This window comes from Muntiacus reevesi, chromosome 4 (assembly GCF_963930625.1).
Source record: "Muntiacus reevesi chromosome 4, mMunRee1.1, whole genome shotgun sequence".
In the NCBI taxonomy this organism is placed as follows: Eukaryota; Metazoa; Chordata; class Mammalia; order Artiodactyla; family Cervidae; genus Muntiacus; species Muntiacus reevesi.
The window spans coordinates 155,765,521-155,789,709 of record NC_089252.1 but is presented as its reverse complement, the minus strand read 5'-3'; the positions used below and the strand labels follow the sequence as shown (position 1 = coordinate 155,789,709).

The following is a 24,189-nucleotide window of genomic DNA, read 5'->3' as shown; positions in this document are numbered from 1 at the left end:
TGGCTCCACACAAGGAGGGTTTGCAGCAACTGGAGGGAGTGGTGCAGGCTCAAAGCCTACTGCCCCGCTATCCGGAGAAACAGGGGCCAGTGTTACACCGGGAGCCAGCGGACCTCTGTCTGGAGCACCGGTGACCCCTGGATCATCCCCAGGAAGTTCGCAAGCAGCCGGAGCAGGTGGTGCAGGGTCAGCGACACCTTCCCCATTGTCTGGAGCCGCAGGGACAAAGGTTAGCGGATCAGGAGCCAGCACACCTGTCCCCGGAGGAGCGCCTGTGACCCCCGAGGCACCCAGTATCAGCCCAGAAGCAACGGGGAGAGCTGCTGTAAGCTCCGAGTCAACGGTCACATTGCCTGGAGCCACAGGGCCTAGTTTTCTAAGGGCTGGAACCAGTGTACCTTTATCTGGAGGAGCAGTGACCCCTGGATCATCCCCAGGAGGGTCATCAGCACCTGCAAGCCCCACGGCAGGTTCAGAAACAACTGTCCGACTCCCTGGAGCAGGCGGGACTGCCGTCACAGCATCTGGAGCCAGTGTACCCTCATCTGGAGCACCAGGGAGCCCTGGGTCATCACCAGGAAGGTCAAGCGCAACTGCAGTATCTAGTGAAGGTTCTCAGCCCACTGTCCCATCATCTGGAGCAACGGGGACTAATGCTGGACAATCAGGCACCCGTGTCCCCTCATCTGGCATACCAGCCACAGCTGGACCCACGAGAGGAGGGTCAGCAGTAGCTGGGACACCTGGTGTAGCTTCCCAGCAAACTGCCACACCGCCCGGAGCTGCGAGGACGGCTGCTGTCGGATCCGGAACCAGCTTGCCTCCAGGTGAAACATCGGAGAGCAGCCCATCAGTACCCGGAGGATCAGAAACAATTCAACAACCTGCTGTGGTTTCAGAGTCCACCACCCTACCGCCTGGGGTTACAAGAACGAAGGCCACAGGGTCCGAGGCCAGCTTACCTTCAACTGGCGTGTCAGGGTTGCCTGGCTCCACACAAGGAGGGTTTGCAGCAACTGGAGGGAGTGGTGCAGGCTCAAAGCCTACTGCCCCGCTATCCGGAGAAACAGGGGCCAGTGTTACACCGGGAGCCAGCGGACCTCTGTCTGGAGCACCGGTGACCCCTGGATCATCCCCAGGAAGTTCGCAAGCAGCCGGAGCAGGTGGTGCAGGGTCAGCGACACCTTCCCCATTGTCTGGAGCCGCAGGGACAAAGGTTAGCGGATCAGGAGCCAGCACACCTGTCCCCGGAGGAGCGCCTGTGACCCCCGAGGCACCCAGTATCAGCCCAGAAGCAACGGGGAGAGCTGCTGTAAGCTCCGAGTCAACGGTCACATTGCCTGGAGCCACAGGGCCTAGTTTTCTAAGGGCTGGAACCAGTGTACCTTTATCTGGAGGAGCAGTGACCCCTGGATCATCCCCAGGAGGGTCATCAGGACCTGCAAGCACCGCGGCAGGTTCAGAAACAACTGTCCGACTCCCTGGAGCAGGCGGGACTGCCGTCACAGCATCTGGAGCCAGTGTACCCTCATCTGGAGCACCAGGGAGCCCTGGGTCATCACCAGGAAGGTCAAGCGCAACTGCAGTATCTAGTGAAGGTTCTCAGCCCACTGTCCCATCATCTGGAGCAACGGGGACTAATGCTGGACAATCAGGCACCCGTGTCCCCTCATCTGGCATACCAGCCACAGCTGGACCCACGAGAGGAGGGTCAGCAGTAGCTGGGACACCTGGTGTAGCTTCCCAGCAAACTGCCACACCGCCCGGAGCTGCGAGGACGGCTGCTGTCGGATCCGGAACCAGCTTGCCTCCAGGTGAAACATCGGAGAGCAGCCCATCAGTACCCGGAGGATCAGAAACAATTCAACAACCTGCTGTGGTTTCAGAGTCCACCACCCTACCGCCTGGGGTTACAAGAACGAAGGCCACAGGGTCCGAGGCCAGCTTACCTTCAACTGGCGTGTCAGGGTTGCCTGGCTCCACACAAGGAGGGTTTGCAGCAACTGGAGGGAGTGGTGCAGGCTCAAAGCCTACTGCCCCGCTATCCGGAGAAACAGGGGCCAGTGTTACACCGGGAGCCAGCGGACCTCTGTCTGGAGCACCGGTGACCCCTGGATCATCCCCAGGAAGTTCGCAAGCAGCCGGAGCAGGTGGTGCAGGGTCAGCGACACCTTCCCCATTGTCTGGAGCCGCAGGGACAAAGGTTAGCGGATCAGGAGCCAGCACACCTGTCCCCGGAGGAGCGCCTGTGACCCCCGAGGCACCCAGTATCAGCCCAGAAGCAACGGGGAGAGCTGCTGTAAGCTCCGAGTCAACGGTCACATTGCCTGGAGCCACAGGGCCTAGTTTTCTAAGGGCTGGAACCAGTGTACCTTTATCTGGAGGAGCAGTGACCCCTGGATCATCCCCAGGAGGGTCATCAGCACCTGCAAGCCCCGCGGCAGGTTCAGAAACAACTGTGCGACTCCCTGGAGCAGGCGGGACTGCCGTCACAGCATCTGGAGCCAGTGTACCCTCATCTGGAGCACCAGGGAGCCCTGGGTCATCACCAGGAAGGTCAAGCGCAACTGCAGTATCTAGTGAAGGTTCTCAGCCCACTGTCCCATCATCTGGAGCAACGGGGACTAATGCTGGACAATCAGGCACCCGTGTCCCCTCATCTGGCATACCAGCCACAGCTGGACCCACGAGAGGAGGGTCAGCAGTAGCTGGGACACCTGGTGTAGCTTCCCAGCAAACTGCCACACCGCCCGGAGCTGCGAGGACGGCTGCTGTCGGATCCGGAACCAGCTTGCCTCCAGGTGAAACATCGGAGAGCAGCCCATCAGTACCCGGAGGATCAGAAACAATTCAACAACCTGCTGTGGTTTCAGAGTCCACCACCCTACCGCCTGGGGTTACAAGAACGAAGGCCACAGGGTCCGAGGCCAGCTTACCTTCAACTGGCGTGTCAGGGTTGCCTGGCTCCACACAAGGAGGGTTTGCAGCAACTGGAGGGAGTGGTGCAGGCTCAAAGCCTACTGCCCCGCTATCCGGAGAAACAGGGGCCAGTGTTACACCGGGAGCCAGCGGACCTCTGTCTGGAGCACCGGTGACCCCTGGATCATCCCCAGGAAGTTCGCAAGCAGCCGGAGCAGGTGGTGCAGGGTCAGCGACACCTTCCCCATTGTCTGGAGCCGCAGGGACAAAGGTTAGCGGATCAGGAGCCAGCACACCTGTCCCCGGAGGAGCGCCTGTGACCCCCGAGGCACCCAGTATCAGCCCAGAAGCAACGGGGAGAGCTGCTGTAAGCTCCGAGTCAACGGTCACATTGCCTGGAGCCACAGGGCCTAGTTTTCTAAGGGCTGGAACCAGTGTACCTTTATCTGGAGGAGCAGTGACCCCTGGATCATCCCCAGGAGGGTCATCAGCACCTGCAAGCCCCGCGGCAGGTTCAGAAACAACTGTGCGACTCCCTGGAGCAGGCGGGACTGCCGTCACAGCATCTGGAGCCAGTGTACCCTCATCTGGAGCACCAGGGAGCCCTGGGTCATCACCAGGAAGGTCAAGCGCAACTGCAGTATCTAGTGAAGGTTCTCAGCCCACTGTCCCATCATCTGGAGCAACGGGGACTAATGCTGGACAATCAGGCACCCGTGTCCCCTCATCTGGCATACCAGCCACAGCTGGACCCACGAGAGGAGGGTCAGCAGTAGCTGGGACACCTGGTGTAGCTTCCCAGCAAACTGCCACACCGCCCGGAGCTGCGAGGACGGCTGCTGTCGGATCCGGAACCAGCTTGCCTCCAGGTGAAACATCGGAGAGCAGCCCATCAGTACCCGGAGGATCAGAAACAATTCAACAACCTGCTGTGGTTTCAGAGTCCACCACCCTACCGCCTGGGGTTACAAGAACGAAGGCCACAGGGTCCGAGGCCAGCTTACCTTCAACTGGCGTGTCAGGGTTGCCTGGCTCCACACAAGGAGGGTTTGCAGCAACTGGAGGGAGTGGTGCAGGCTCAAAGCCTACTGCCCCGCTATCCGGAGAAACAGGGGCCAGTGTTACACCGGGAGCCAGCGGACCTCTGTCTGGAGCACCGGTGACCCCTGGATCATCCCCAGGAAGTTCGCAAGCAGCCGGAGCAGGTGGTGCAGGGTCAGCGACACCTTCCCCATTGTCTGGAGCCGCAGGGACAAAGGTTAGCGGATCAGGAGCCAGCACACCTGTCCCCGGAGGAGCGCCTGTGACCCCCGAGGCACCCAGTATCAGCCCAGAAGCAACGGGGAGAGCTGCTGTAAGCTCCGAGTCAACGGTCACATTGCCTGGAGCCACAGGGCCTAGTTTTCTAAGGGCTGGAACCAGTGTACCTTTATCTGGAGGAGCAGTGACCCCTGGATCATCCCCAGGAGGGTCATCAGCACCTGCAAGCCCCACGGCAGGTTCAGAAACAACTGTCCGACTCCCTGGAGCAGGCGGGACTGCCGTCACAGCATCTGGAGCCAGTGTACCCTCATCTGGAGCACCAGGGAGCCCTGGGTCATCACCAGGAAGGTCAAGCGCAACTGCAGTATCTAGTGAAGGTTCTCAGCCCACTGTCCCATCATCTGGAGCAACGGGGACTAATGCTGGACAATCAGGCACCCGTGTCCCCTCATCTGGCATACCAGCCACAGCTGGACCCACGAGAGGAGGGTCAGCAGTAGCTGGGACACCTGGTGTAGCTTCCCAGCAAACTGCCACACCGCCCGGAGCTGCGAGGACGGCTGCTGTCGGATCCGGAACCAGCTTGCCTCCAGGTGAAACATCGGAGAGCAGCCCATCAGTACCCGGAGGATCAGAAACAATTCAACAACCTGCTGTGGTTTCAGAGTCCACCACCCTACCGCCTGGGGTTACAAGAACGAAGGCCACAGGGTCCGAGGCCAGCTTACCTTCAACTGGCGTGTCAGGGTTGCCTGGCTCCACACAAGGAGGGTTTGCAGCAACTGGAGGGAGTGGTGCAGGCTCAAAGCCTACTGCCCCGCTATCCGGAGAAACAGGGGCCAGTGTTACACCGGGAGCCAGCGGACCTCTGTCTGGAGCACCGGTGACCCCTGGATCATCCCCAGGAAGTTCGCAAGCAGCCGGAGCAGGTGGTGCAGGGTCAGCGACACCTTCCCCATTGTCTGGAGCCGCAGGGACAAAGGTTAGCGGATCAGGAGCCAGCACACCTGTCCCCGGAGGAGCGCCTGTGACCCCCGAGGCACCCAGTATCAGCCCAGAAGCAACGGGGAGAGCTGCTGTAAGCTCCGAGTCAACGGTCACATTGCCTGGAGCCACAGGGCCTAGTTTTCTAAGGGCTGGAACCAGTGTACCTTTATCTGGAGGAGCAGTGACCCCTGGATCATCCCCAGGAGGGTCATCAGGACCTGCAAGCACCGCGGCAGGTTCAGAAACAACTGTCCGACTCCCTGGAGCAGGCGGGACTGCCGTCACAGCATCTGGAGCCAGTGTACCCTCATCTGGAGCACCAGGGAGCCCTGGGTCATCACCAGGAAGGTCAAGCGCAACTGCAGTATCTAGTGAAGGTTCTCAGCCCACTGTCCCATCATCTGGAGCAACGGGGACTAATGCTGGACAATCAGGCACCCGTGTCCCCTCATCTGGCATACCAGCCACAGCTGGACCCACGAGAGGAGGGTCAGCAGTAGCTGGGACACCTGGTGTAGCTTCCCAGCAAACTGCCACACCGCCCGGAGCTGCGAGGACGGCTGCTGTCGGATCCGGAACCAGCTTGCCTCCAGGTGAAACATCGGAGAGCAGCCCATCAGTACCCGGAGGATCAGAAACAATTCAACAACCTGCTGTGGTTTCAGAGTCCACCACCCTACCGCCTGGGGTTACAAGAACGAAGGCCACAGGGTCCGAGGCCAGCTTACCTTCAACTGGCGTGTCAGGGTTGCCTGGCTCCACACAAGGAGGGTTTGCAGCAACTGGAGGGAGTGGTGCAGGCTCAAAGCCTACTGCCCCGCTATCCGGAGAAACAGGGGCCAGTGTTACACCGGGAGCCAGCGGACCTCTGTCTGGAGCACCGGTGACCCCTGGATCATCCCCAGGAAGTTCGCAAGCAGCCGGAGCAGGTGGTGCAGGGTCAGCGACACCTTCCCCATTGTCTGGAGCCGCAGGGACAAAGGTTAGCGGATCAGGAGCCAGCACACCTGTCCCCGGAGGAGCGCCTGTGACCCCCGAGGCACCCAGTATCAGCCCAGAAGCAACGGGGAGAGCTGCTGTAAGCTCCGAGTCAACGGTCACATTGCCTGGAGCCACAGGGCCTAGTTTTCTAAGGGCTGGAACCAGTGTACCTTTATCTGGAGGAGCAGTGACCCCTGGATCATCCCCAGGAGGGTCATCAGCACCTGCAAGCCCCGCGGCAGGTTCAGAAACAACTGTGCGACTCCCTGGAGCAGGCGGGACTGCCGTCACAGCATCTGGAGCCAGTGTACCCTCATCTGGAGCACCAGGGAGCCCTGGGTCATCACCAGGAAGGTCAAGCGCAACTGCAGTATCTAGTGAAGGTTCTCAGCCCACTGTCCCATCATCTGGAGCAACGGGGACTAATGCTGGACAATCAGGCACCCGTGTCCCCTCATCTGGCATACCAGCCACAGCTGGACCCACGAGAGGAGGGTCAGCAGTAGCTGGGACACCTGGTGTAGCTTCCCAGCAAACTGCCACACCGCCCGGAGCTGCGAGGACGGCTGCTGTCGGATCCGGAACCAGCTTGCCTCCAGGTGAAACATCGGAGAGCAGCCCATCAGTACCCGGAGGATCAGAAACAATTCAACAACCTGCTGTGGTTTCAGAGTCCACCACCCTACCGCCTGGGGTTACAAGAACGAAGGCCACAGGGTCCGAGGCCAGCTTACCTTCAACTGGCGTGTCAGGGTTGCCTGGCTCCACACAAGGAGGGTTTGCAGCAACTGGAGGGAGTGGTGCAGGCTCAAAGCCTACTGCCCCGCTATCCGGAGAAACAGGGGCCAGTGTTACACCGGGAGCCAGCGGACCTCTGTCTGGAGCACCGGTGACCCCTGGATCATCCCCAGGAAGTTCGCAAGCAGCCGGAGCAGGTGGTGCAGGGTCAGCGACACCTTCCCCATTGTCTGGAGCCGCAGGGACAAAGGTTAGCGGATCAGGAGCCAGCACACCTGTCCCCGGAGGAGCGCCTGTGACCCCCGAGGCACCCAGTATCAGCCCAGAAGCAACGGGGAGAGCTGCTGTAAGCTCCGAGTCAACGGTCACATTGCCTGGAGCCACAGGGCCTAGTTTTCTAAGGGCTGGAACCAGTGTACCTTTATCTGGAGGAGCAGTGACCCCTGGATCATCCCCAGGAGGGTCATCAGCACCTGCAAGCCCCGCGGCAGGTTCAGAAACAACTGTGCGACTCCCTGGAGCAGGCGGGACTGCCGTCACAGCATCTGGAGCCAGTGTACCCTCATCTGGAGCACCAGGGAGCCCTGGGTCATCACCAGGAAGGTCAAGCGCAACTGCAGTATCTAGTGAAGGTTCTCAGCCCACTGTCCCATCATCTGGAGCAACGGGGACTAATGCTGGACAATCAGGCACCCGTGTCCCCTCATCTGGCATACCAGCCACAGCTGGACCCACGAGAGGAGGGTCAGCAGTAGCTGGGACACCTGGTGTAGCTTCCCAGCAAACTGCCACACCGCCCGGAGCTGCGAGGACGGCTGCTGTCGGATCCGGAACCAGCTTGCCTCCAGGTGAAACATCGGAGAGCAGCCCATCAGTACCCGGAGGATCAGAAACAATTCAACAACCTGCTGTGGTTTCAGAGTCCACCACCCTACCGCCTGGGGTTACAAGAACGAAGGCCACAGGGTCCGAGGCCAGCTTACCTTCAACTGGCGTGTCAGGGTTGCCTGGCTCCACACAAGGAGGGTTTGCAGCAACTGGAGGGAGTGGTGCAGGCTCAAAGCCTACTGCCCCGCTATCCGGAGAAACAGGGGCCAGTGTTACACCGGGAGCCAGCGGACCTCTGTCTGGAGCACCGGTGACCCCTGGATCATCCCCAGGAAGTTCGCAAGCAGCCGGAGCAGGTGGTGCAGGGTCAGCGACACCTTCCCCATTGTCTGGAGCCGCAGGGACAAAGGTTAGCGGATCAGGAGCCAGCACACCTGTCCCCGGAGGAGCGCCTGTGACCCCCGAGGCACCCAGTATCAGCCCAGAAGCAACGGGGAGAGCTGCTGTAAGCTCCGAGTCAACGGTCACATTGCCTGGAGCCACAGGGCCTAGTTTTCTAAGGGCTGGAACCAGTGTACCTTTATCTGGAGGAGCAGTGACCCCTGGATCATCCCCAGGAGGGTCATCAGCACCTGCAAGCCCCGCGGCAGGTTCAGAAACAACTGTGCGACTCCCTGGAGCAGGCGGGACTGCCGTCACAGCATCTGGAGCCAGGGTACCCTCATCTGGAGCACCAGGGAGCCCTGGGTCATCACCAGGAAGGTCAAGCGCAACTGCAGTATCTAGTGAAGGTTCTCAGCCCACTGTCCCATCATCTGGAGCAACGGGGACTAATGCTGGACAATCAGGCACCCGTGTCCCCTCATCTGGCATACCAGCCACAGCTGGACCCACGAGAGGAGGGTCAGCAGTAGCTGGGACACCTGGTGTAGCTTCCCAGCAAACTGCCACACCGCCCGGAGCTGCGAGGACGGCTGCTGTCGGATCCGGAACCAGCTTGCCTCCAGGTGAAACATCGGAGAGCAGCCCATCAGTACCCGGAGGATCAGAAACAATTCAACAACCTGCTGTGGTTTCAGAGTCCACCACCCTACCGCCTGGGGTTACAAGAACGAAGGCCACAGGGTCCGAGGCCAGCTTACCTTCAACTGGCGTGTCAGGGTTGCCTGGCTCCACACAAGGAGGGTTTGCAGCAACTGGAGGGAGTGGTGCAGGCTCAAAGCCTACTGCCCCGCTATCCGGAGAAACAGGGGCCAGTGTTACACCGGGAGCCAGCGGACCTCTGTCTGGAGCACCGGTGACCCCTGGATCATCCCCAGGAAGTTCGCAAGCAGCCGGAGCAGGTGGTGCAGGGTCAGCGACACCTTCCCCATTGTCTGGAGCCGCAGGGACAAAGGTTAGCGGATCAGGAGCCAGCACACCTGTCCCCGGAGGAGCGCCTGTGACCCCCGAGGCACCCAGTATCAGCCCAGAAGCAACGGGGAGAGCTGCTGTAAGCTCCGAGTCAACGGTCACATTGCCTGGAGCCACAGGGCCTAGTTTTCTAAGGGCTGGAACCAGTGTACCTTTATCTGGAGGAGCAGTGACCCCTGGATCATCCCCAGGAGGGTCATCAGCACCTGCAAGCCCCGCGGCAGGTTCAGAAACAACTGTGCGACTCCCTGGAGCAGGCGGGACTGCCGTCACAGCATCTGGAGCCAGGGTACCCTCATCTGGAGCACCAGGGAGCCCTGGGTCATCACCAGGAAGGTCAAGCGCAACTGCAGTATCTAGTGAAGGTTCTCAGCCCACTGTCCCATCATCTGGAGCAACGGGGACTAATGCTGGACAATCAGGCACCCGTGTCCCCTCATCTGGCATACCAGCCACAGCTGGACCCACGAGAGGAGGGTCAGCAGTAGCTGGGACACCTGGTGTAGCTTCCCAGCAAACTGCCACACCGCCCGGAGCTGCGAGGACGGCTGCTGTCGGATCCGGAACCAGCTTGCCTCCAGGTGAAACATCGGAGAGCAGCCCATCAGTACCCGGAGGATCAGAAACAATTCAACAACCTGCTGTGGTTTCAGAGTCCACCACCCTACCGCCTGGGGTTACAAGAACGAAGGCCACAGGGTCCGAGGCCAGCTTACCTTCAACTGGCGTGTCAGGGTTGCCTGGCTCCACACAAGGAGGGTTTGCAGCAACTGGAGGGAGTGGTGCAGGCTCAAAGCCTACTGCCCCGCTATCCGGAGAAACAGGGGCCAGTGTTACACCGGGAGCCAGCGGACCTCTGTCTGGAGCACCGGTGACCCCTGGATCATCCCCAGGAAGTTCGCAAGCAGCCGGAGCAGGTGGTGCAGGGTCAGCGACACCTTCCCCATTGTCTGGAGCCGCAGGGACAAAGGTTAGCGGATCAGGAGCCAGCACACCTGTCCCCGGAGGAGCGCCTGTGACCCCCGAGGCACCCAGTATCAGCCCAGAAGCAACGGGGAGAGCTGCTGTAAGCTCCGAGTCAACGGTCACATTGCCTGGAGCCACAGGGCCTAGTTTTCTAAGGGCTGGAACCAGTGTACCTTTATCTGGAGGAGCAGTGACCCCTGGATCATCCCCAGGAGGGTCATCAGCACCTGCAAGCCCCGCGGCAGGTTCAGAAACAACTGTGCGACTCCCTGGAGCAGGCGGGACTGCCGTCACAGCATCTGGAGCCAGTGTACCCTCATCTGGAGCACCAGGGAGCCCTGGGTCATCACCAGGAAGGTCAAGCGCAACTGCAGTATCTAGTGAAGGTTCTCAGCCCACTGTCCCATCATCTGGAGCAACGGGGACTAATGCTGGACAATCAGGCACCCGTGTCCCCTCATCTGGCATACCAGCCACAGCTGGACCCACGAGAGGAGGGTCAGCAGTAGCTGGGACACCTGGTGTAGCTTCCCAGCAAACTGCCACACCGCCCGGAGCTGCGAGGACGGCTGCTGTCGGATCCGGAACCAGCTTGCCTCCAGGTGAAACATCGGAGAGCAGCCCATCAGTACCCGGAGGATCAGAAACAATTCAACAACCTGCTGTGGTTTCAGAGTCCACCACCCTACCGCCTGGGGTTACAAGAACGAAGGCCACAGGGTCCGAGGCCAGCTTACCTTCAACTGGCGTGTCAGGGTTGCCTGGCTCCACACAAGGAGGGTTTGCAGCAACTGGAGGGAGTGGTGCAGGCTCAAAGCCTACTGCCCCGCTATCCGGAGAAACAGGGGCCAGTGTTACACCGGGAGCCAGCGGACCTCTGTCTGGAGCACCGGTGACCCCTGGATCATCCCCAGGAAGTTCGCAAGCAGCCGGAGCAGGTGGTGCAGGGTCAGCGACACCTTCCCCATTGTCTGGAGCCGCAGGGACAAAGGTTAGCGGATCAGGAGCCAGCACACCTGTCCCCGGAGGAGCGCCTGTGACCCCCGAGGCACCCAGTATCAGCCCAGAAGCAACGGGGAGAGCTGCTGTAAGCTCCGAGTCAACGGTCACATTGCCTGGAGCCACAGGGCCTAGTTTTCTAAGGGCTGGAACCAGTGTACCTTTATCTGGAGGAGCAGGGACCCCTGGATCATCCCCAGGAGGGTCATCAGCACCTGCAAGCCCCGCGGCAGGTTCAGAAACAACTGTGCGACTCCCTGGAGCAGGCGGGACTGCCGTCACAGCATCTGGAGCCAGTGTACCCTCATCTGGAGCACCAGGGAGCCCTGGGTCATCACCAGGAAGGTCAAGCGCAACTGCAGTATCTAGTGAAGGTTCTCAGCCCACTGTCCCATCATCTGGAGCAACGGGGACTAATGCTGGACAATCAGGCACCCGTGTCCCCTCATCTGGCATACCAGCCACAGCTGGACCCACGAGAGGAGGGTCAGCAGTAGCTGGGACACCTGGTGTAGCTTCCCAGCAAACTGCCACACCGCCCGGAGCTGCGAGGACGGCTGCTGTCGGATCCGGAACCAGCTTGCCTCCAGGTGAAACATCGGAGAGCAGCCCATCAGTACCCGGAGGATCAGAAACAATTCAACAACCTGCTGTGGTTTCAGAGTCCACCACCCTACCGCCTGGGGTTACAAGAACGAAGGCCACAGGGTCCGAGGCCAGCTTACCTTCAACTGGCGTGTCAGGGTTGCCTGGCTCCACACAAGGAGGGTTTGCAGCAACTGGAGGGAGTGGTGCAGGCTCAAAGCCTACTGCCCCGCTATCCGGAGAAACAGGGGCCAGTGTTACACCGGGAGCCAGCGGACCTCTGTCTGGAGCACCGGTGACCCCTGGATCATCCCCAGGAAGTTCGCAAGCAGCCGGAGCAGGTGGTGCAGGGTCAGCGACACCTTCCCCATTGTCTGGAGCCGCAGGGACAAAGGTTAGCGGATCAGGAGCCAGCACACCTGTCCCCGGAGGAGCGCCTGTGACCCCCGAGGCACCCAGTATCAGCCCAGAAGCAACGGGGAGAGCTGCTGTAAGCTCCGAGTCAACGGTCACATTGCCTGGAGCCACAGGGCCTAGTTTTCTAAGGGCTGGAACCAATGTACCTTTATCTGGAGGAGCAGTGACCCCTGGATCATCCCCAGGAGGGTCATCAGCACCTGCAAGCCCCGCGGCAGGTTCAGAAACAACTGTGCGACTCCCTGGAGCAGGCGGGACTGCCGTCACAGCATCTGGAGCCAGTGTACCCTCATCTGGAGCACCAGGGAGCCCTGGGTCATCACCAGGAAGGTCAAGCGCAACTGCAGTATCTAGTGAAGGTTCTCAGCCCACTGTCCCATCATCTGGAGCAACGGGGACTAATGCTGGACAATCAGGCACCCGTGTCCCCTCATCTGGCATACCAGCCACAGCTGGACCCACGAGAGGAGGGTCAGCAGTAGCTGGGACACCTGGTGTAGCTTCCCAGCAAACTGCCACACCGCCCGGAGCTGCGAGGACGGCTGCTGTCGGATCCGGAACCAGCTTGCCTCCAGGTGAAACATCGGAGAGCAGCCCATCAGTACCCGGAGGATCAGAAACAATTCAACAACCTGCTGTGGTTTCAGAGTCCACCACCCTACCGCCTGGGGTTACAAGAACGAAGGCCACAGGGTCCGAGGCCAGCTTACCTTCAACTGGCGTGTCAGGGTTGCCTGGCTCCACACAAGGAGGGTTTGCAGCAACTGGAGGGAGTGGTGCAGGCTCAAAGCCTACTGCCCCGCTATCCGGAGAAACCGGGGCCAGTGTTACACCGGGAGCCAGCGGACCTCTGTCTGGAGCACCGGTGACCCCTGGATCATCCCCAGGAAGTTCGCAAGCAGCCGGAGCAGGTGGTGCAGGGTCAGCGACACCTTCCCCATTGTCTGGAGCCGCAGGGACAAAGGTTAGCGGATCAGGAGCCAGCACACCTGTCCCCGGAGGAGCGCCTGTGACCCCCGAGGCACCCAGTATCAGCCCAGAAGCAACGGGGAGAGCTGCTGTAAGCTCCGAGTCAACGGTCACATTGCCTGGAGCCACAGGGCCTAGTTTTCTAAGGGCTGGAACCAGTGTACCTTTATCTGGAGGAGCAGTGACCCCTGGATCATCCCCAGGAGGGTCATCAGCACCTGCAAGCCCCGCGGCAGGTTCAGAAACAACTGTGCGACTCCCTGGAGCAGGCGGGACTGCCGTCACAGCATCTGGAGCCAGTGTACCCTCATCTGGAGCACCAGGGAGCCCTGGGTCATCACCAGGAAGGTCAAGCGCAACTGCAGTATCTAGTGAAGGTTCTCAGCCCACTGTCCCATCATCTGGAGCAACGGGGACTAATGCTGGACAATCAGGCACCCGTGTCCCCTCATCTGGCATACCAGCCACAGCTGGACCCACGAGAGGAGGGTCAGCAGTAGCTGGGACACCTGGTGTAGCTTCCCAGCAAACTGCCACACCGCCCGGAGCTGCGAGGACGGCTGCTGTCGGATCCGGAACCAGCTTGCCTCCAGGTGAAACATCGGAGAGCAGCCCATCAGTACCCGGAGGATCAGAAACAATTCAACAACCTGCTGTGGTTTCAGAGTCCACCACCCTACCGCCTGGGGTTACAAGAACGAAGGCCACAGGGTCCGAGGCCAGCTTACCTTCAACTGGCGTGTCAGGGTTGCCTGGCTCCACACAAGGAGGGTTTGCAGCAACTGGAGGGAGTGGTGCAGGCTCAAAGCCTACTGCCCCGCTATCCGGAGAAACAGGGGCCAGTGTTACACCGGGAGCCAGCGGACCTCTGTCTGGAGCACCGGTGACCCCTGGATCATCCCCAGGAAGTTCGCAAGCAGCCGGAGCAGGTGGTGCAGGGTCAGCGACACCTTCCCCATTGTCTGGAGCCGCAGGGACAAAGGTTAGCGGATCAGGAGCCAGCACACCTGTCCCCGGAGGAGCGCCTGTGACCCCCGAGGCACCCAGTATCAGCCCAGAAGCAACGGGGAGAGCTGCTGTAAGCTCCGAGTCAACGGTCACATTGCCTGGAGCCACAGGGCCTAGTTTTCTAAGGGCTGGAACCAGTGTACCTTTATCTGGAGGAGCAGTGACCCCTGGATCATCCCCAGGAGGGTCATCAGCACCTGCAAGCCCCGCGGCAGGTTCAGAAACAACTGTGCGACTCCCTGGAGCAGGCGGGACTGCCGTCACAGCATCTGGAGCCAGTGTACCCTCATCTGGAGCACCAGGGAGCCCTGGGTCATCACCAGGAAGGTCAAGCGCAACTGCAGTATCTAGTGAAGGTTCTCAGCCCACTGTCCCATCATCTGGAGCAACGGGGACTAATGCTGGACAATCAGGCACCCGTGTCCCCTCATCTGGCATACCAGCCACAGCTGGACCCACGAGAGGAGGGTCAGCAGTAGCTGGGACACCTGGTGTAGCTTCCCAGCAAACTGCCACACCGCCCGGAGCTGCGAGGACGGCTGCTGTCGGATCCGGAACCAGCTTGCCTCCAGGTGAAACATCGGAGAGCAGCCCATCAGTACCCGGAGGATCAGAAACAATTCAACAACCTGCTGTGGTTTCAGAGTCCACCACCCTACCGCCTGGGGTTACAAGAACGAAGGCCACAGGGTCCGAGGCCAGCTTACCTTCAACTGGCGTGTCAGGGTTGCCTGGCTCCACACAAGGAGGGTTTGCAGCAACTGGAGGGAGTGGTGCAGGCTCAAAGCCTACTGCCCCGCTATCCGGAGAAACAGGGGCCAGTGTTACACCGGGAGCCAGCGGACCTCTGTCTGGAGCACCGGTGACCCCTGGATCATCCCCAGGAAGTTCGCAAGCAGCCGGAGCAGGTGGTGCAGGGTCAGCGACACCTTCCCCATTGTCTGGAGCCGCAGGGACAAAGGTTAGCGGATCAGGAGCCAGCACACCTGTCCCCGGAGGAGCGCCTGTGACCCCCGAGGCACCCAGTATCAGCCCAGAAGCAACGGGGAGAGCTGCTGTAAGCTCCGAGTCAACGGTCACATTGCCTGGAGCCACAGGGCCTAGTTTTCTAAGGGCTGGAACCAGTGTACCTTTATCTGGAGGAGCAGGGACCCCTGGATCATCCCCAGGAGGGTCATCAGCACCTGCAAGCCCCGCGGCAGGTTCAGAAACAACTGTGCGACTCCCTGGAGCAGGCGGGACTGCCGTCACAGCATCTGGAGCCAGGGTACCCTCATCTGGAGCACCAGGGAGCCCTGGGTCATCACCAGGAAGGTCAAGCGCAACTGCAGTATCTAGTGAAGGTTCTCAGCCCACTGTCCCATCATCTGGAGCAACGGGGGCTAATGCTGGACAATCAGGCACCCGTGTCCCCTCATCTGGCATACCAGCCACAGCTGGACCCACGAGAGGAGGGTCAGCAGTAGCTGGGACACCTGGTGTAGCTTCCCAGCAAACTGCCACACCGCCCGGAGCTGCGAGGACGGCTGCTGTCGGATCCGGAACCAGCTTGCCTCCAGGTGAAACATCGGAGAGCAGCCCATCAGTACCCGGAGGATCAGAAACAATTCAACAACCTGCTGTGGTTTCAGAGTCCACCACCCTACCGCCTGGGGTTACAAGAACGAAGGCCACAGGGTCCGAGGCCAGCTTACCTTCAACTGGCGTGTCAGGGTTGCCTGGCTCCACACAAGGAGGGTTTGCAGCAACTGGAGGGAGTGGTGCAGGCTCAAAGCCTACTGCCCCGCTATCCGGAGAAACAGGGGCCAGTGTTACACCGGGAGCCAGCGGACCTCTGTCTGGAGCACCGGTGACCCCTGGATCATCCCCAGGAAGTTCGCAAGCAGCCGGAGCAGGTGGTGCAGGGTCAGCGACACCTTCCCCATTGTCTGGAGCCGCAGGGACAAAGGTTAGCGGATCAGGAGCCAGCACACCTGTCCCCGGAGGAGCGCCTGTGACCCCCGAGGCACCCAGTATCAGCCCAGAAGCAACGGGGAGAGCTGCTGTAAGCTCCGAGTCAACGGTCACATTGCCTGGAGCCACAGGGCCTAGTTTTCTAAGGGCTGGAACCAGTGTACCTTTATCTGGAGGAGCAGGGACCCCTGGATCATCCCCAGGAGGGTCATCAGCACCTGCAAGCCCCGCGGCAGGTTCAGAAACAACTGTGCGACTCCCTGGAGCAGGCGGGACTGCCGTCACAGCATCTGGAGCCAGTGTACCCTCATCTGGAGCACCAGGGAGCCCTGGGTCATCACCAGGAAGGTCAAGCGCAACTGCAGTATCTAGTGAAGGTTCTCAGCCCACTGTCCCATCATCTGGAGCAACGGGGACTAATGCTGGACAATCAGGCACCCGTGTCCCCTCATCTGGCATACCAGCCACAGCTGGACCCACGAGAGGAGGGTCAGCAGTAGCTGGGACACCTGGTGTAGCTTCCCAGCAAACTGCCACACCGCCCGGAGCTGCGAGGACGGCTGCTGTCGGATCCGGAACCAGCTTGCCTCCAGGTGAAACATCGGAGAGCAGCCCATCAGTACCCGGAGGATCAGAAACAATTCAACAACCTGCTGTGGTTTCAGAGTCCACCACCCTACCGCCTGGGGTTACAAGAACGAAGGCCACAGGGTCCGAGGCCAGCTTACCTTCAACTGGCGTGTCAGGGTTGCCTGGCTCCACACAAGGAGGGTTTGCAGCAACTGGAGGGAGTGGTGCAGGCTCAAAGCCTACTGCCCCGCTATCCGGAGAAACAGGGGCCAGTGTTACACCGGGAGCCAGCGGACCTCTGTCTGGAGCACCGGTGACCCCTGGATCATCCCCAGGAAGTTCGCAAGCAGCCGGAGCAGGTGGTGCAGGGTCAGCGACACCTTCCCCATTGTCTGGAGCCGCAGGGACAAAGGTTAGCGGATCAGGAGCCAGCACACCTGTCCCCGGAGGAGCGCCTGTGACCCCCGAGGCACCCAGTATCAGCCCAGAAGCAACGGGGAGAGCTGCTGTAAGCTCCGAGTCAACGGTCACATTGCCTGGAGCCACAGGGCCTAGTTTTCTAAGGGCTGGAACCAGTGTACCTTTATCTGGAGGAGCAGGGACCCCTGGATCATCCCCAGGAGGGTCATCAGCACCTGCAAGCCCCGCGGCAGGTTCAGAAACAACTGTGCGACTCCCTGGAGCAGGCGGGACTGCCGTCACAGCATCTGGAGCCAGGGTACCCTCATCTGGAGCACCAGGGAGCCCTGGGTCATCACCAGGAAGGTCAAGCGCAACTGCAGTATCTAGTGAAGGTTCTCAGCCCACTGTCCCATCATCTGGAGCAACGGGGGCTAATGCTGGACAATCAGGCACCCGTGTCCCCTCATCTGGCATACCAGCCACAGCTGGACCCACGAGAGGAGGGTCAGCAGTAGCTGGGACACCTGGTGTAGCTTCCCAGCAAACTGCCACACCGCCCGGAGCTGCGAGGACGGCTGCTGTCGGATCCGGAACCAGCTTGCCTCCAGGTGAAACATCGGAGAGCAGCCCATCAGTACCCGGAGGATCAGAAACAATTCAACAACCTGCTGTGGTTTCAGAGTCCACCACCCTACCGCCTGGGGTTACAAGAACGAAGGCCACAGGGTCCGAGGCCAGCTTACCTTCAACTGGCGTGTCAGGGTTGCCTGGCTCCACACAAGGAGGGTTTGCAGCAACTGGAGGGAGTGGTGCAGGCTCAAAGCCTACTGCCCCGCTATCCGGAGAAACAGGGGCCAGTGTTACACCGGGAGCCAGCGGACCTCTGTCTGGAGCACCGGTGACCCCTGGATCATCCCCAGGAAGTTCGCAAGCAGCCGGAGCAGGTGGTGCAGGGTCAGCGACACCTTCCCCATTGTCTGGAGCCGCAGGGACAAAGGTTAGCGGATCAGGAGCCAGCACACCTGTCCCCGGAGGAGCGCCTGTGACCCCCGAGGCACCCAGTATCAGCCCAGAAGCAACGGGGAGAGCTGCTGTAAGCTCCGAGTCAACGGTCACATTGCCTGGAGCCACAGGGCCTAGTTTTCTAAGGGCTGGAACCAGTGTACCTTTATCTGGAGGAGCAGTGACCCCTGGATCATCCCCAGGAGGGTCATCAGCACCTGCAAGCCCCGCGGCAGGTTCAGAAACAACTGTGCGACTCCCTGGAGCAGGCGGGACTGCCGTCACAGCATCTGGAGCCAGTGTACCCTCATCTGGAGCACCAGGGAGCCCTGGGTCATCACCAGGAAGGTCAAGCGCAACTGCAGTATCTAGTGAAGGTTCTCAGCCCACTGTCCCATCATCTGGAGCAACGGGGACTAATGCTGGACAATCAGGCACCCGTGTCCCCTCATCTGGCATACCAGCCACAGCTGGACCCACGAGAGGAGGGTCAGCAGTAGCTGGGACACCTGGTGTAGCTTCCCAGCAAACTGCCACACCGCCCGGAGCTGCGAGGACGGCTGCTGTCGGATCCGGAACCAGCTTGCCTCCAGGTGAAACATCGGAGAGCAGCCCATCAGTACCCGGAGGATCAGAAACAATTCAACAACCTGCTGTGGTTTCAGAGTCCACCACCCTACCGCCTGGGGTTACAAGAACGAAGGCCACAGGGTCCGAGGCCAGCTTACCTTCAACTGGCGTGTCAGGGTTGCCTGGCTCCACACAAGGAGGGTTTGCAGCAACTGGAGGGAGTGGTGCAGGCTCAAAGCCTACTGCCCCGCTATCCGGAGAAACAGGGGCCAGTGTTACACCGGGAGCCAGCGGACCTCTGTCTGGAGCACCGGTGACCCCTGGATCATCCCCAGGAAGTTCGCAAGCAGCCGGAGCAGGTGGTGCAGGGTCAGCGACACCTTCCCCATTGTCTGGAGCCGCAGGGACAAAGGTTAGCGGATCAGGAGCCAGCACACCTGTCCCCGGAGGAGCGCCTGTGACCCCCGAGGCACCCAGTATCAGCCCAGAAGCAACGGGGAGAGCTGCTGTAAGCTCCGAGTCAACGGTCACATTGCCTGGAGCCACAGGGCCTAGTTTTCTAAGGGCTGGAACCAGTGTACCTTTATCTGGAGGAGCAGGGACCCCTGGATCATCCCCAGGAGGGTCATCAGCACCTGCAAGCCCCGCGGCAGGTTCAGAAACAACTGTGCGACTCCCTGGAGCAGGCGGGACTGCCGTCACAGCATCTGGAGCCAGTGTACCCTCATCTGGAGCACCAGGGAGCCCTGGGTCATCACCAGGAAGGTCAAGCGCAACTGCAGTATCTAGTGAAGGTTCTCAGCCCACTGTCCCATCATCTGGAGCAACGGGGACTAATGCTGGACAATCAGGCACCCGTGTCCCCTCATCTGGCATACCAGCCACAGCTGGACCCACGAGAGGAGGGTCAGCAGTAGCTGGGACACCTGGTGTAGCTTCCCAGCAAACTGCCACACCGCCCGGAGCTGCGAGGACGGCTGCTGTCGGATCCGGAACCAGCTTGCCTCCAGGTGAAACATCGGAGAGCAGCCCATCAGTACCCGGAGGATCAGAAACAATTCAACAACCTGCTGTGGTTTCAGAGTCCACCACCCTACCGCCTGGGGTTACAAGAACGAAGGCCACAGGGTCCGAGGCCAGCTTACCTTCAACTGGCGTGTCAGGGTTGCCTGGCTCCACACAAGGAGGGTTTGCAGCAACTGGAGGGAGTGGTGCAGGCTCAAAGCCTACTGCCCCGCTATCCGGAGAAACAGGGGCCAGTGTTACACCGGGAGCCAGCGGACCTCTGTCTGGAGCACCGGTGACCCCTGGATCATCCCCAGGAAGTTCGCAAGCAGCCGGAGCAGGTGGTGCAGGGTCAGCGACACCTTCCCCATTGTCTGGAGCCGCAGGGACAAAGGTTAGCGGATCAGGAGCCAGCACACCTGTCCCCGGAGGAGCGCCTGTGACCCCCGAGGCACCCAGTATCAGCCCAGAAGCAACGGGGAGAGCTGCTGTAAGCTCCGAGTCAACGGTCACATTGCCTGGAGCCACAGGGCCTAGTTTTCTAAGGGCTGGAACCAGTGTACCTTTATCTGGAGGAGCAGGGACCCCTGGATCATCCCCAGGAGGGTCATCAGCACCTGCAAGCCCCGCGGCAGGTTCAGAAACAACTGTGCGACTCCCTGGAGCAGGCGGGACTGCCGTCACAGCATCTGGAGCCAGGGTACCCTCATCTGGAGCACCAGGGAGCCCTGGGTCATCACCAGGAAGGTCAAGCGCAACTGCAGTATCTAGTGAAGGTTCTCAGCCCACTGTCCCATCATCTGGAGCAACGGGGGCTAATGCTGGACAATCAGGCACCCGTGTCCCCTCATCTGGCATACCAGCCACAGCTGGACCCACGAGAGGAGGGTCAGCAGTAGCTGGGACACCTGGTGTAGCTTCCCAGCAAACTGCCACACCGCCCGGAGCTGCGAGGACGGCTGCTGTCGGATCCGGAACCAGCTTGCCTCCAGGTGAAACATCGGAGAGCAGCCCATCAGTACCCGGAGGATCAGAAACAATTCAACAACCTGCTGTGGTTTCAGAGTCCACCACCCTACCGCCTGGGGTTACAAGAACGAAGGCCACAGGGTCCGAGGCCAGCTTACCTTCAACTGGCGTGTCAGGGTTGCCTGGCTCCACACAAGGAGGGTTTGCAGCAACTGGAGGGAGTGGTGCAGGCTCAAAGCCTACTGCCCCGCTATCCGGAGAAACAGGGGCCAGTGTTACACCGGGAGCCAGCGGACCTCTGTCTGGAGCACCGGTGACCCCTGGATCATCCCCAGGAAGTTCGCAAGCAGCCGGAGCAGGTGGTGCAGGGTCAGCGACACCTTCCCCATTGTCTGGAGCCGCAGGGACAAAGGTTAGCGGATCAGGAGCCAGCACACCTGTCCCCGGAGGAGCGCCTGTGACCCCCGAGGCACCCAGTATCAGCCCAGAAGCAACGGGGAGAGCTGCTGTAAGCTCCGAGTCAACGGTCACATTGCCTGGAGCCACAGGGCCTAGTTTTCTAAGGGCTGGAACCAGTGTACCTTTATCTGGAGGAGCAGGGACCCCTGGATCATCCCCAGGAGGGTCATCAGCACCTGCAAGCCCCGCGGCAGGTTCAGAAACAACTGTGCGACTCCCTGGAGCAGGCGGGACTGCCGTCACAGCATCTGGAGCCAGTGTACCCTCATCTGGAGCACCAGGGAGCCCTGGGTCATCACCAGGAAGGTCAAGCGCAACTGCAGTATCTAGTGAAGGTTCTCAGCCCACTGTCCCATCATCTGGAGCAACGGGGACTAATGCTGGACAATCAGGCACCCGTGTCCCCTCATCTGGCATACCAGCCACAGCTGGACCCACGAGAGGAGGGTCAGCAGTAGCTGGGACACCTGGTGTAGCTTCCCAGCAAACTGCCACACCGCCCGGAGCTGCGAGGACGGCTGCTGTCGGATCCGGAACCAGCTTGCCTCCAGGTGAAACATCGGAGAGCAGCCCATCAGTACCCGGAGGATCAGAAACAATTCAACAACCTGCTGTGGTTTCAGAGTCCACCACCCTACCGCCTGGGGTTACAAGAACGAAGGCCACAGGGTCCGAGGCCAGCTTACCTTCAACTGGCGTGTCAGGGTTGCCTGGCTCCACACAAGGAGGGTTTGCAGCAACTGGAGGGAGTGGTGCAGGCTCAAAGCCTACTGCCCCGCTATCCGGAGAAACAGGGGCCAGTGTTACACCGGGAGCCAGCGGACCTCTGTCTGGAGCACCGGTGACCCCTGGATCATCCCCAGGAAGTTCGCAAGCAGCCGGAGCAGGTGGTGCAGGGTCAGCGACACCTTCCCCATTGTCTGGAGCCGCAGGGACAAAGGTTAGCGGATCAGGAGCCAGCACACCTGTCCCCGGAGGAGCGCCTGTGACCCCCGAGGCACCCAGTATCAGCCCAGAAGCAACGGGGAGAGCTGCTGTAAGCTCCGAGTCAACGGTCACATTGCCTGGAGCCACAGGGCCTAGTTTTCTAAGGGCTGGAACCAGTGTACCTTTATCTGGAGGAGCAGGGACCCCTGGATCATCCCCAGGAGGGTCATCAGCACCTGCAAGCCCCGCGGCAGGTTCAGAAACAACTGTGCGACTCCCTGGAGCAGGCGGGACTGCCGTCACAGCATCTGGAGCCAGTGTACCCTCATCTGGAGCACCAGGGAGCCCTGGGTCATCACCAGGAAGGTCAAGCGCAACTGCAGTATCTAGTGAAGGTTCTCAGCCCACTGTCCCATCATCTGGAGCAACGGGGACTAATGCTGGACAATCAGGCACCCGTGTCCCCTCATCTGGCATACCAGCCACAGCTGGACCCACGAGAGGAGGGTCAGCAGTAGCTGGGACACCTGGTGTAGCTTCCCAGCAAACTGCCACACCGCCCGGAGCTGCGAGGACGGCTGCTGTCGGATCCGGAACCAGCTTGCCTCCAGGTGAAACATCGGAGAGCAGCCCATCAGTACCCGGAGGATCAGAAACAATTCAACAACCTGCTGTGGTTTCAGAGTCCACCACCCTACCGCCTGGGGTTACAAGAACGAAGGCCACAGGGTCCGAGGCCAGCTTACCTTCAACTGGCGTGTCAGGGTTGCCTGGCTCCACACAAGGAGGGTTTGCAGCAACTGGAGGGAGTGGTGCAGGCTCAAAGCCTACTGCCCCGCTATCCGGAGAAACAGGGGCCAGTGTTACACCGGGAGCCAGCGGACCTCTGTCTGGAGCACCGGTGACCCCTGGATCATCCCCAGGAAGTTCGCAAGCAGCCGGAGCAGGTGGTGCAGGGTCAGCGACACCTTCCCCATTGTCTGGAGCCGCAGGGACAAAGGTTAGCGGATCAGGAGCCAGCACACCTGTCCCCGGAGGAGCGCCTGTGACCCCCGAGGCACCCAGTATCAGCCCAGAAGCAACGGGGAGAGCTGCTGTAAGCTCCGAGTCAACGGTCACATTGCCTGGAGCCACAGGGCCTAGTTTTCTAAGGGCTGGAACCAGTGTACCTTTATCTGGAGGAGCAGGGACCCCTGGATCATCCCCAGGAGGGTCATCAGCACCTGCAAGCCCCGCGGCAGGTTCAGAAACAACTGTGCGACTCCCTGGAGCAGGCGGGACTGCCGTCACAGCATCTGGAGCCAGTGTACCCTCATCTGGAGCACCAGGGAGCCCTGGGTCATCACCAGGAAGGTCAAGCGCAACTGCAGTATCTAGTGAAGGTTCTCAGCCCACTGTCCCATCATCTGGAGCAACGGGGGCTAATGCTGGACAATCAGGCACCCGTGTCCCCTCATCTGGCATACCAGCCACAGCTGGACCCACGAGAGGAGGGTCAGCAGTAGCTGGGACACCTGGTGTAGCTTCCCAGCAAACTGCCACACCGCCCGGAGCTGCGAGGACGGCTGCTGTCGGATCCGGAACCAGCTTGCCTCCAGGTGAAACATCGGAGAGCAGCCCATCAGTACCCGGAGGATCAGAAACAATTCAACAACCTGCTGTGGTTTCAGAGTCCACCACCCTACCGCCTGGGGTTACAAGAACGAAGGCCACAGGGTCCGAGGCCAGCTTACCTTCAACTGGCGTGTCAGGGTTGCCTGGCTCCACACAAGGAGGGTTTGCAGCAACTGGAGGGAGTGGTGCAGGCTCAAAGCCTACTGCCCCGCTATCCGGAGAAACAGGGGCCAGTGTTACACCGGGAGCCAGCGGACCTCTGTCTGGAGCACCGGTGACCCCTGGATCATCCCCAGGAAGTTCGCAAGCAGCCGGAGCAGGTGGTGCAGGGTCAGCGACACCTTCCCCATTGTCTGGAGCCGCAGGGACAAAGGTTAGCGGATCAGGAGCCAGCACACCTGTCCCCGGAGGAGCGCCTGTGACCCCCGAGGCACCCAGTATCAGCCCAGAAGCAACGGGGAGAGCTGCTGTAAGCTCCGAGTCAACGGTCACATTGCCTGGAGCCACAGGGCCTAGTTTTCTAAGGGCTGGAACCAGCGTACCTTTATCTGGAGGAGCAGTGACCCCTGGATCATCCCCAGGAGGGTCATCAGCACCTGCAAGCCCCGCGGCAGGTTCAGAAACAACTGTCCAATTTTCACGCAG

General features: G+C 60.6%; 1 protein-coding gene across 1 annotated transcript in view; it reads left to right on the top strand.

Annotated features, from left to right (window-relative positions):
* Window positions 1-24,189, top strand: part of MUC19 (mucin 19, oligomeric) — a 136,489-nt gene that overhangs the window by 76,850 nt on the left and 35,450 nt on the right. The window contains 2 exon segments of the mRNA XM_065935089.1: window positions 40-117; window positions 222-24,158. Coding sequence (XP_065791161.1) covers window positions 40-117; window positions 222-24,158 — 24,015 coding nt within the window.